General features: G+C 41.8%; 1 protein-coding gene and 1 long non-coding RNA gene across 6 annotated transcripts in view; one reads left to right on the plus strand and one right to left on the minus strand.

The window, feature by feature from the left end:
• The window catches only part of LOC143652324 (uncharacterized), a 79,679-nt gene that overhangs the window by 64,431 nt on the left and 2,731 nt on the right, over positions 1-12,517 (plus strand). Inside the window, exon 3 of the long non-coding RNA XR_013160565.1 lies at positions 4,863-4,938. This is a non-coding gene — a long non-coding RNA (uncharacterized LOC143652324). The remainder of the gene's footprint in view (positions 1-4,862; positions 4,939-12,517) is intronic.
• The window catches only part of NEO1 (neogenin 1), a 278,077-nt gene that overhangs the window by 1,890 nt on the left and 263,670 nt on the right, over positions 1-12,517 (minus strand). For 3 of the 5 annotated variants that reach the window (XM_077123852.1, XM_077123851.1, XM_077123850.1), the window contains exons 23-26: positions 10,218-10,456; positions 9,533-9,625; positions 6,129-6,287; positions 2,266-2,529 (exon numbers count right to left, since the gene is read on the minus strand). In XM_077123852.1, coding sequence (XP_076979967.1) covers positions 2,266-2,529; positions 6,129-6,287; positions 9,533-9,625; positions 10,218-10,456 — 755 coding nt within the window. The remainder of the gene's footprint in view (positions 1-2,265; positions 2,530-6,128; positions 6,288-9,532; positions 9,626-10,217; positions 10,457-12,517) is intronic. The other 2 variants (XM_077123854.1, XM_077123853.1) reach the window with 1 other exon arrangement.

Raw genomic sequence — 12,517 nt, forward strand, 5'->3', positions numbered from 1 at the left:
AAGCCAGAGAAAATATTCCATTTGGTATTAGAAAACAAATATTTTAGTTCAGTGGTTTCTCAAAGTGTGGTAGTACATGGAACCCTTTCAGAATGTGTGGGGAGGTCAAAACTCTTATTGTAATACTAGGATGTTACTTGCCTTTTTTTCTGTGTGAGCATTTGCACTGATGATAAAAAGCAATGGCAGGGAAGCCTGTCAGAGCCTTAGCATTAATCGAGGCAGAGGCTCCAAACTGTCCTACAAAGTCATTGCCTGACATGTAAGTATAGTTTAAAAAAAAGCCTTAATGAAGTAAAAATTATTAAATCTGGACTCTCAAGTACACATCTTTTAAATATTCTATGTGATGAAACAGGTACTTCTGCTGCAAACCATAGTCAGTGCTTTCTTAAAGACTGACATACAAACCAGTTACACAGATTTGAACATTTGGCAGACATTTCCTAGAAAATTAAAGAAGCGACACTGTTGCTTCAAGAAAAGCAATGGACAACATTTACTGTCAATAATAAAATTTAAGTTTTCAAGCAAAAACTCAGAGTTTTGAAAAACTTGTTATGGTGTCCAGTTGTTTGGTCAAGGACAGGCCTGGATATTGTTGTAAAAGTATCTGCTGCGATTAGTACCACTGACTTTAAAGTTTCCCTTAAGGAGTTGGGCAGGCCTCCCAGCTGGAAACCTTAAATGCGAAGAACTGAGGGGTGGGGGAGAAGAGATTCTGCTTCCAGACTACACTCGCCACGCCTTCCTGAGTTTCCAGCCTAGGGAATTTGGACTCAATACCTCAACATTAGGGTAGGCCACAGTGGCTCAGCAGGCAGAGTTCTTATCTGCCACGCCGGAGACCCAGGTTTGATTCCTGGTGCCTGCCCATGCGAAAAAAAAAAAAAGATTTTAACATCACTCTTAATGGACTTTCAGCCTTTGGCCTGACATACAGAATTCAGACTTGCCTGGGTCAGGCAATTTCTCATAATAAATCTCGCTCCCTGTGCACGTATATCCTCTGGGTTCTGTTTCTCTGGAGAACCTTGATTGATACAGATTTTGGCATGAGCTTGATAGCTTCCTAAAACTTAAAACACTTTGTTGGTATATTCATGAATGTGTCCTTAGATATTGTATCATGAAGGATATCAATATTTGGAGGATCTGTGTAACTTAATGAACGAGTATTTTCCAGAAGACCACTGTATGATTTCAACACCAAGCATTCAAAGTGCAAGATAGAGTAAAAGATTTTAATGGAACAGAATACAAATAGCTCACTGATATGGTTTCAGATTCCACATTACAACTAATCTTTAAGAACCACCACTTTTTCAGATTTGCTGTAATATCAAAAAAATCCACAATTACCTGAAAAGGCTATAAAATACTCATATCTTTCAGGTTGGATTTTGTTCTTATACTTCAACCAGAACAATGTATTACAGCAAAATGAGTAAAGAAGCAAATAGGAGAATCTAGCTGTCTTTTATTAAGTCAGACATTAAAGTGATTTGCAAAAATATAAAACCATACCACTCTTCTCAAAGTTGATTTGCATAAAAACATGCTATTTATGTTGACATATAATAGGCTTTTACTGTTATTTTTAAGTAAAATATTTGAAAACTTTGCTTTAATTTCTCATATGGTAAATGTTGACAGCTATAACTAATATAAAGAAAAGCTGTTTTGTGTCTTCAATAGCTTTTAAGAGTATAAAGGAGTCCTGAGACTAAAGTGTGAGAACCACTGATTTTGTTTGAAACAAACCATCATAACAAATATGTGGCAGAGTAGGGAAGAAAAGCATGCCTTTGTCAATGGACCTTTACTGAGCTAGCAGTGTGGAGACTTTCCTTCTGCAGGGTTTGTTTCCCTATTCTGAGGTTCCTTCTGGTTTCACCATCCTTTGAGTCTAAGACTGGCCTCCTTGACCCTTCCTGGTTTGTAGGATCCTTGAGTGAGGAATGCCAGGAGGCTGGGCAAACCACATCTGTTACCCATAACTAGACTCCTGGATCTTATCATTAAGGTTTCAGAGTGTAAAACACAATTCAGAGGTCAGTCATCAATCCCCACCACATCATTCCTGGTGAATATGCATTCTCAACGGAGAAGAGCTCATGTACCCCGAGTGGGGCAATGACACATGGTTACTCTAAACTGCTGGGATGAGCTTGAAGGATATTTGCTTTGTTGTTCTTCAAAGAAGAGGTAACCAGTGCCCTAGGCCTAAGGCCAGGGTCCCTCCAATAGCACTGCTGCTCCCACCTTGCTGAGATAGTAATGGTGTGCTTGGTAAGGCGGGATCGTAGGCGGGAGGTCCTGGGGGTGGGACTGCCAGCACAGCGAAGCTCTTCAGTGGGTGGGAAGGGCGAACATGGGCCGTGGGAAGAGTCTGGCCTGAATCTTCCTCTTGGGAGCTGGCCAGGTAAGAGGAACTGGTAGCACCTTCAGGGTCCTGATGATCAGCACAGCACGTCTGAGACGACGAGGCTGGCATGGTGTCAGTGCTGGGGGTATTCCGAATGGATTCTACAGTAGGAAAGTCTAAGTGTTAGCATTTATTTTAGCATGAAACATACACAAATTTCAGGGTCTGGCTACTTCTGTAATAGGACCCCTTAAACCAGTTCAATAAGCGCTTGGAATCAGTACTGGTCCACGAGACCATGGACTAGTACTACCGTCAAGGCTGAGTCCCAAACAATCTTGTCATAAACTAGCTGTTTTCACCTACACAGCTGAGTGGTTACGATTTTACAAGTTTAAAGTTATCCTCAGGTTTTATAATAATAGCACATATAAAGGTTCCTGGGACTGTTGAAGATACAAATTAAATTTTTTATGTATTGATAAGTCTTAGAGACTGGCCTTTCATAGACAACCATATCTAGTCACCAAGTCTGACCAGACACTAGGTAAGTACCAGCTCTGCTGGCAAGGCCTGTGGTTACTGCAGGGGAGCGTCAATAGCCCTCACCAGAGCCACAGCCCCAAGCTCAGGTGAGACATGGAAAAATGAACAGTCCAGAGGTCTAAAATAGCTTTAAGATCATGCCATATGAAGGGTATTTTTGTCCAGAGAAAGGACTAAGGGTAGATGAGCCTGGAGAAGGAGAAGACTAAGGAAGAACATGGTAATGATCTCAAATCTGTGAAGAGGGAGCAGGACTGTTCTTGATGGGGTAGAAAAAGCACTGGCTTTGGATTCAGACACACCTGGAGTCTACTCTTGGTATTGCAGTTGGTTGAACTTATTAGCAAAGTTAACAAAGCTCTTTGAGCTTCATTTAATCTTCATAATTCAGAAGACACTGGAGGTTAAACAAAGTGTCAAAGCCCAGGAACCAGCAGGGCAGGGATCTGAAACCTGCACTCTGACTCTCAAGCCTACACTTTTCACACTACTGTATACATACAGTACTGCCCTTCCACATCCGCTGCCCACCCGTCTTCCTAGCTTGCAGGGGCAGCAGCCGCACCAAGGCCCAGCAAGGCTATATAAGGAAGAACTTCTGAACAGCCTGAGAAGAAGCTGAGATAGCACCTGCTTGGGGCAATGGATCGCACCAGGTACCCTCCAGGTTTCACTGGACCCCTAGAGTACTCCACCCTGACAAAGAAAACACGCTCTTTTAGGTAGTAATTCATGAGCAATCTGCAGAAATGCAACGTCTTCCGTGCCTCTGTTTCTGAGGTGAGTTTATATTTTATCAAGGAACCTGTTTCCTTGGGCTCTGAAGAGATGGGTCATGTCAGTCATGAATGCCACCTTCTCAGCTTACAGGTCTTGGGTGCCAAGTGCCAAAAGCCGAGCTCTGTGATGAATCTACTTGACCTAGGTCATTTCTCATCCCCTGAAGGGGTCACAGAGGGTCTCACTTTCTATGCTTGCTCTAATCAGCCATCTTCACAGTTGGGGAGTTGCTGGGCCCAATCTGCATGACCCTGGCCCAGGTGGAAGCTGGTGAGGGAGGGTAGCAGAGAGTACAGGAGAAAACTGGGCTTGAGTCCTATGAAGACGGCCTCAAACTCATGGAGTTGGGCAACGCCACCAGCCTATTACAACTATGCTGCAGCTAAAATTTCCTCTTTGGCACGGGGATTACTTTCTGGGCCTACCTACTTCTCAAAGTTGCTTAAGACACACAAAATCCATACTGGCCAAGTTTTTGGAAAGTGAAAAATGCTCTGTGTCAAGTGGTGGTACCATAATAAATGCTCTCTAGAGTCCCTGGCCAGGTTCTAGTAATGTCTAGTCCATACATCCAGAGCTTGTGGCAACACACTGTGCTTTTACACAAGGTCTTAGAAAATATAATAGTAAGCAGATTCTAATTATTTCTGGATACTTGTTCTAAATTTCAAATCAATCTCAGTGAATCTAACACTTAAATTTTCCTTTTTTCCCCCCCTCTGGTCATTAAAAAGCAAGAAACCTTTTAGAAATAAAAATCAATTGCATTTAGTAATAAAAAATCATTACTTTTTTCTCCCTCTCCACTTTTTACCTAGTCCCATAAAGAAAGGAACTTTTACCAAGACTAAACCTCTCTGATGAGGGCTGGGTGGGAGCTGCCATGCTTCTCTCCGTTAACCCGTCCCACTCTGAGTCCAGGAGGAAAAGGCTAATGTGGGAAAAGGCCGCTGTCCACTGAGGCCAGCCCATATCCTAGTGGGTAAGAGTCCTGTCTTAAAAATGAGGAACCAAGGGAAAGGCACAAAATCTGCTTTCTAAGAGCAAGTTAGGAGGGTTGCCTTCTGGTTGGTTCTCCGTTCTGAGACAAGGTTTGTGAGACAGACTTTGATTCTCCAAGTAGCTACCTGGAATAACTATTCTGAAGACTGTTTTTCCCTACCTGCAGGTCTCCACCTCGATTTGGAGGCAGCTACTCGGATGGTCACTTTAAGACATGGGTTCAACAGCATTCTCCAAACCAGGTAAAGGCTTTGGGAACAGATAACTCTGGAAGTTACGGGGCATCTCTTAGTAAAGCTTTGTTCTTCATCTGATGTTTTGAGTATCATTATACTTGATCAAAACTTAAAAGAGAAGCAGCTAATACTGGCAACCCAAACTTCAAGCACCAAGTTTGGAGGTTGTTTTACTTTTTTTGGGTGTGTGTGTGCATGATCCAGGAATCAAACCCGGGTCTCCCGCATGGAAAGCGAGCATTCTACCACCGAACCACCCATGCACCCTGGAGGTTCTTTTAAAATGGAATTCATTTAAAATTCCCTTATTTCCAAGCACCACCAAAACGTAAGTCTACCTGTAACATTACAATAAGTACTAATAGGGAGATTTCAAATGATGGAAAATTAGTACGTTGTATATATGAGAAGGTACTAGAGTTATACTTTAAAAATAAGAGAATGCAAATTAATTTTCAATTAATGAGGAACAATAATATTTGTTGCATTCATTGCCCCCTCCATTTCACTATTTCTTCCTTAAAACGTTTTTTGAGGTTCTGATAGTGCTGTCTGAGAGTTCCAAATTGGAATACGTTTGTCTGGCAAAGTCATCGAGCTTTCGTTTAAATACACTAAACACCGTTATGCTAATTTCCTATCTATGCCTCTGCATGCCTTCCTGAATTCAGTCCTTTAGGCAACCTGAAGCTTACAATAAATACACACTGAATGTGGCTGCTGGGTCAGATGGACACAACCACCAGTGCTCCTTGGATGTGTGTTCCATCCTCGTCTTGCTTTGGTCCAAGGCAGGAGCCATCTGTACATTGTGGCTGTCCTACTGGCTTCCTGGTGAAGGTGACTGAAAGTCACCCTGAGTGAGTTTTTCCCTCAACTTGGAAGATGAAACAAAATAAGCATAGTGGGAAAAAAATGACTATGATGCAAATTGATGGCCAAAAGAGATGATAATGTAAGTAGAGTTGCTGCTGTTTTGAATACAATGACACCTTGTACTGAGCATTTAAAGCTTAGGGAGAAAAATGAGATGAATTTTACAGAAACAAGTTTCAGTCAATAACAGAAATGTTATGATAAATAAACAACACAGAGACAAATTCCAAATCCCTCCTCTAAATAGGGCCAGCCCTCCCCATTTCAGCTTGCCAACTGTTAGAATGCTTTCCGTCTGGGATTTGATCCTCATCTCTCACCTGTGGAATTGGCCCTGTCTGAAAGGGACATGGATGTGCTCGCGGGCCATGGGCTGCCCGGGTGGTACAGATGACTGCGAGCTGGAGAAGCGAGGCTGCTGGAGTGGAAATGATGGTGAGGGTTATCGAGGGAATGGATGGGATGGGCACTAACCACAGCTGTGAATGAACACAAGACAGAGAAATGCTTAACATGCTTGCACAGACACACACAAATCATAGTTTATAGCAAAGTCACCCCGTTCCCACCTCCCATGCAATCCAACCACTCCCTTGGCTTTTTGGTGGCAGCTGGCTGGATTTGGACAGTTAACCATGGATTTTATGTTTGCTTTTAAAAAATTAGCACACTCATATGTATATATACATATATATTCCTTAGAAAAGGCTGAGGAATATATACCAAAATGTTAACAGTGATTGTAGAAGAATGGTCAGGATTTTCTTTGGCTTATCTACATTTTCTAATTCTTCTACAATAAACATGGATTGTATGATTTATTAAAAATATCTATTAAAGAAGTCCCCAAATACAAATCCCTAAGTAAACAAATGATGGTTTATTCCTGCTAAAGGTAGTAAGGTTTTCACTTTTGAATATATTCCTAATTCATTCTGCCTTTTCTTAGTTGCTAAATGAGGCATGGGACACGTATTTAGGCCGAATGAATGTGTGGTCGTTTAAGCAGTTTTTATATCTTAAAAGGAATGCAAATGCACTTGATCTCGGAGGTCCAATTTAATATTAAGTGCATGAACCACAGGCCTGGAGCACCATCTCTCACTGTTTCCTGCCTGGGGACTCAGTCACACCCAGTAGCATTTACAAATATAAATGGAATTTTCCTTTTTCTTTCTCAGGCTGGCTAAGGATTCCATTCCCTGCATTTAGTTAAATAATCCAAATTTCTTCAAGAGTTAACAGATTAAATTTAGTAAGCACTTTGGAGCCTATTATCATGTCACTGTCACCATGGTGCCTCTAGACCTTGGTGGGGCCATTCTACATTACCTGGGTGAAGAGGAGTCCCAGCCAATGAAATGGATACGTTTATTCTCTACCCACCTCCTGGCCTGACCATGTGCAAGCAGGTGGCACCACGGCTTGGCAACCCCTTCCCTCCCCAGCTCAGGCCTGAGGAACAAAACAGGGCTTTTCCCCACAGTTTGCTCTCAGGGGATCATGTGATTCTTTGGAATAAGACACAGAAAGTCAAAGTGCTGTCTGAGAAGTGTTCTCAGCAGTTTGGTAGTCAACTTGTCCTCTAGGGGAAGAAAGATGGTTTTCAGAAATGGAGTGTCTTTCAGAATTCAGGCAGGGGTGAGGAGGTAAGTCTCCTGATTTTTACCTAAATTAAAAAGGTTCTAGATGGGCTACGATGGCTCAGCAGGCAGAGTACTCGCCTGCCATGCCAGAGACCCAGGTTCAATTCCCAGCGTCTGCTCTTATATAAAAAAAAGGGTTCTAGGTATCTGACTCTCAAAAACGGGGGGGGGGGGGGGGGGGGGGGGGGGACAGGCTTTTTATTTGGTTTTTTTTTTTTCAGGCTTTTTCAAGTTTTCCTAAAATTAAGTAAACAAAAAAATAAGACAACGTGAAAGTACCTGCCTCTAGAGTATAGGAAGCCATCAGCAGCTCTTAGCTGGATTTCAAGCCACTATTTCTTGCCCATAAATAGCTCTGTGCAAGGCCTTGGGCTGAATTTCATCCCAACGTTAGCAAGCCTTTCCTAGTTTTGCAAAGCTATTTGAGAACAGACTATGTGGCAGCACCCACCTCTGAGGACCAGAGCTCAGGGACTCCCAGCTCGGGAAAGAGGACTGTAGCTAGCTTGGGAAAAGGATATTCGAAAATTCAAAGATCACAAGTACAGTTTCCAGGTTTCAGATTCTTGAATTAAAAGATTCTACTCCCATCCAATTGTTGAGACACAAATTAAATGAGGTTAAAATTACTTTGTAATATTTATACCTATTTTCCCCCACTGGCCCCTAATCCCCAAAAAAGAATGTTATTGACTGGTACGAAATACATCTTTCCTTAAAATATTTAAAAGTAACAAATCTAAGACCAGGATAGTCAAATTTTGTAGGATTTAAATAAGCCAGTTCATGTAGGAACTGAAATCTTATACAAACAGTCAAGCCACCATCTTATAAACTAAAAGCAAAGGGAATGTATAAATTTACTCTTTCCAGGCACTTGTATCTTTAAATCTGATCCATGGCACCTCTTATGTTTCTCCCTGTACATTTCCAAGTATGGCCCTTCTTTCCAACACAGACCCTAAGCAAAAACGACTCTGTGTGGAAATTACCTATTAATGAACAGGCCCTTCTTCTTTCAAAACAGATTTTTAAAAGCTACTGTCATAAACTTTTGTACACTGAGAATGTGCACGTGTGCACATTCAGACTTCTTCACGCCTGCGGGATACCACCAGGAGGTTGGATATGAGGAACCTTTCCAAGTACAGAATGCCACTGTGTACTTACTTGCATAAGGGATATTCAGGATTATTTAAATCTGCCCCTTGTAGATACAGAGATGACTGAGAGTTTTGAAATGAGACATCTTTTAAGAAATCAACAGAAAATTCAGAAACTCATTCAGGTTAAACTGAAGTGATTTATGGATGCTTTCAGAATTTGAATCTAGGCGTCTGACAGTGTTTAAGGCTTACTGGACTACTTCTCAGCTTAGGATAGATACCTGACCATCAAGGAACAGCTTTTTAAACTTATATAGGTGGGTATCTGGCTTCTTACCCACCCTAGGATGGTACAGGGGGCCCTATCATGCCAGCTGGTCAAAAGGCTTCTCTACCTTGACAACAGTGACAAGGGAGGGGACACAAAGAATTGCTTTATCCCATTGCTTTCTGTTTTTTAATCATGATATTTAAGTTATTTTGAATTTCAAATATTATTAAAGGAGGCTAGGCAATTTTTATGGTCATCAGTATGAGGAATGGATCCCATAAGGTTGAGATGTATAGCTTTAAAAATTCACTAGGTTCCCGCCAATGCTGACAATGTTTCAGGAAGCCTAAGGAATACTTGTGGCATCTGGTAATCCTCAGCCCCAGCCTTGAGGCATGCCCCCCCATCTCGTTACAGAGATACTACACACTTTTAGGGGGAAATTCATACTTTCTATTCCTGGGAGACTAGAGAAATGGACTTTTAAATTTATTAGCCTTAAAACTAAAGAGGTTAGTCTTAAGAATAATAATTCCTATAAAATATGGCAAATGTCTGATAATTTTGCCCCCAAGTTATCAGAGCCTTGATAATTGATCATTTTGACTTTACTTAGACCTAACACAAATGATCATTCATAGTCATTCCCCAAAATGACTGGATAGAGGGGCAGTGCTGGGGGAAAGATGCTTTTAACTTACGCTGGGGTGGCTGGGAGTCAAAGGGCATCATCATTTTTGGTCTCATCCCCCGCCTTCCAGCCAGTGTAGACATGCTGTCCTCTGATTCATGTCCTGGACATCAAATATGGAGGTTAGTTACAGGAGTGTGCCTTATGCCACAGAGCAGCCTCAGCAGTGAAACGGTTCTAGTGGGGGATTCAGGACTCACAAACAACCTGACAATGGGGACAAGGTATTTCTGCAGAAAGTAAAGAGGAAAATGATGATGAGCACATCACAGGAGTCCCTGCTGAAAGCCAACGCACATGATGCACTGTGGCCTGCCCCACTTTGGCGGGGTGCCTGTGAGTGAGGATCAGACCAAGAATATTTTTATGCCACATTGATAGTTGGATTCCAACTGAAGGGATGGAATGGAAAGCACAGATATGGCCTAAGTTGCCTCAAATGCTCAAGTATCAAGTTGATGAAGCTTGATGAGAGGGCTAAAAGATCTGGGAGGCTCTTTCTTATGGGTACAAAACCCCATCCATAACAAGCTAGCTAATCTTTGCCAAATGTTGATTAAATTTCATACTACATGCAAATTTCTTTAAACCTTATCTCATATGGGAATCACCAAATTAAGGCAATCTTAGAAAACAGGAAAAGATTTAAATGAAAATAGTCTCCTTATGGGGAAAATAGGCACTTAAAATGGCACCTCTGTATGAATTCCGCCTTTGATGGATATTGCTGTCCATGGAATTGTCAACTGGCGTGATATCTTGCGAGTTGCGAGGGATTGGAGTATCAGTCATGATGGGGTTTGGGTCTGGAGACTTATCAATGGGTTTCAGCTCTAGTCTCTCATGATGGATCCAGAGGTCTGGGGGCTTGACATCTTTGGAGTTCCCTTTGTATTTGTGGGAGCCATTCACGGACTTGCACGCAGCTCGTTTCCTAGGCACAAAATTAAGAGGACGGTTTGTTTTCTCTCAGTCACTCTTCTGAGCATATTTATCAAAAGGCTTGAATCATTAGAACTGTCTTTCTGAGAGATGCTTCAAGCAAAGGCAGAAAGGGAAAAAAAACAAAACAAAAAACCAAGTCAGGATGTTTACCTCTGGGAATGGCAAATATATCTCGACTTTGTCCACACACATTAAGAGATATATAAGGTTATATATGAATACTGCCTTATGACTTTTTTTGATTCTCAAGAAGACTAAGAAAGCATTTTTTATCAATCTCTAAGGCAGAAGTTTCCATCACAAGTTTCCAATCAATGACAAAATTAACTAGAAATATAAAAATAGATTAGAGGTAGTCTATGCTGCCAAAGGAGGGAGTGAACAACATTTTATACGACTCAAACTAAGACTACCAACTCAGTAGAGTCATGAATGCAGATGACTGTGCCTACTTCTCTGTACCTCAGTTTCTCCATTCACTCCCTCACCCACCCATCCAATAAGTATTTACTGATACGTCAGATCTTGTGCTAGATGCTGTGCCCTCATTTTTGATCAAGTGAGAAAGGTACACATTGAATGACTGTTTGAAAATGCTCTGAGCTTTATGAAGTACCAAGTGCTACACAGCCTCTTTCAGTTGGACCTAAGGTGGGCAGGAAAAACCTGGAGGAAGAAGTGACATTTAAGCTAAGACCCAAAGAGGCAGAACTTGCATTCCAGGTAGTGAAAATAGCTTATGTCAAGGCCCTAAAGCAAGAGACTGGTAAGAAGCCCTGAGTGTGGTAACAAGAATGAGCCCTGGGGAGAATGATATGAAATGATGCTGGAGAAATAGTAAGGGGCCAGATTATAAAGTGCAGTTAGCCAGATTGAGAATCTGAACTTCTCTCTAACGTAAAGAAAAACCATCAAATGGTTTCAAGCAGGAGAGTAAGAAGACCAATTTGGAGTTAAACATGTATACTGTGTTGTGCTACAAAGAACAGATTTGTGGAATGGGGGTCAGGACACCAGGTAGGACACTACTGCAGTAGTCTCAGTTGTGACTGATGGTGGCCTGGGACAAAAGGAATGGAGGACAAGAGGCAGATGTGAAAGGTATTTAGGAGGCAGAAATGTCAGTACTTGGTGAACACATGGATCTAGGCTGGGGGTGAAGGGGAGAGAGGAAATATAGGATGATGCTAAGGTTTATGGATTAATCCATTTACTAAATTTGGGAATAACAGAGTAGAAGCAAGTGTGACAGGACAGATTATGAATTCTGTTTTGGACATGCTGAGCCTGCGGTGCCTCTGAGACATTCAAGGGGAACTAAAGAAGTAACTGGGGTGCAAGCCTGATCCTCTAGGGGAGGAGGCCTTGGCTGGAGATACAAATACAGGAATAGTTGGAATAGAGATACTAAATGAAGTCACAGGAGTCGATGAGATTGCATGGGGAAAGCACAGAGGGAAAAGAGAATAAATCTAGGATCAGACCCTGAAGAATGTGTGTATTCAATGGCTGGGATCATGGAAGACAGGAAGAGAACATTTCGAGAAGGAAGGTGTAGTCAACTGTGTTAAAGATGCTGTTGAGAAATAGAGTAAGATAAAAACTAAAAATATCTTTTGTCTTTAAGCAATACGGAGGTCACTGGCGACCTTAGCGAAAGCAATTTGGTGCAGTGGTAGGGACTACTAGTTTAGAAAGAACTGAAGCTTGAGAAGGGAGTGAAGGAATGGCAAGTGAGTGCAGATGAGTACTGAAGAAATTCCATGGTGAAGTGAAGGAGATTTGGAAGCAGCTGATGGTAAGAGCTATGCAGGACAGGGAGAATTATAATTATTTCTTGAGATGAAAGCGGTTCAGCGCATTTAAATACTGAAGAGCCAATGGAGTGAGAGGCTGGTACGCTGGAGATAGCAGCAGTGTCTTAGGATAAGAGGCAATGAGATGCAGAGGAAAAATGGAGGAACTAGCTTGAGACAGGAGAAAGTACACTGAGGAAGGGGGAGGAAATAACTATTACCAATGTAGAAATATTTCAGATTTGACAGTGGCA

The sequence above is a fragment of the Tamandua tetradactyla genome, chromosome 12, assembly GCF_023851605.1.
Source record: "Tamandua tetradactyla isolate mTamTet1 chromosome 12, mTamTet1.pri, whole genome shotgun sequence".
NCBI lineage: Eukaryota > Metazoa > Chordata > Mammalia > Pilosa > Myrmecophagidae > Tamandua > Tamandua tetradactyla.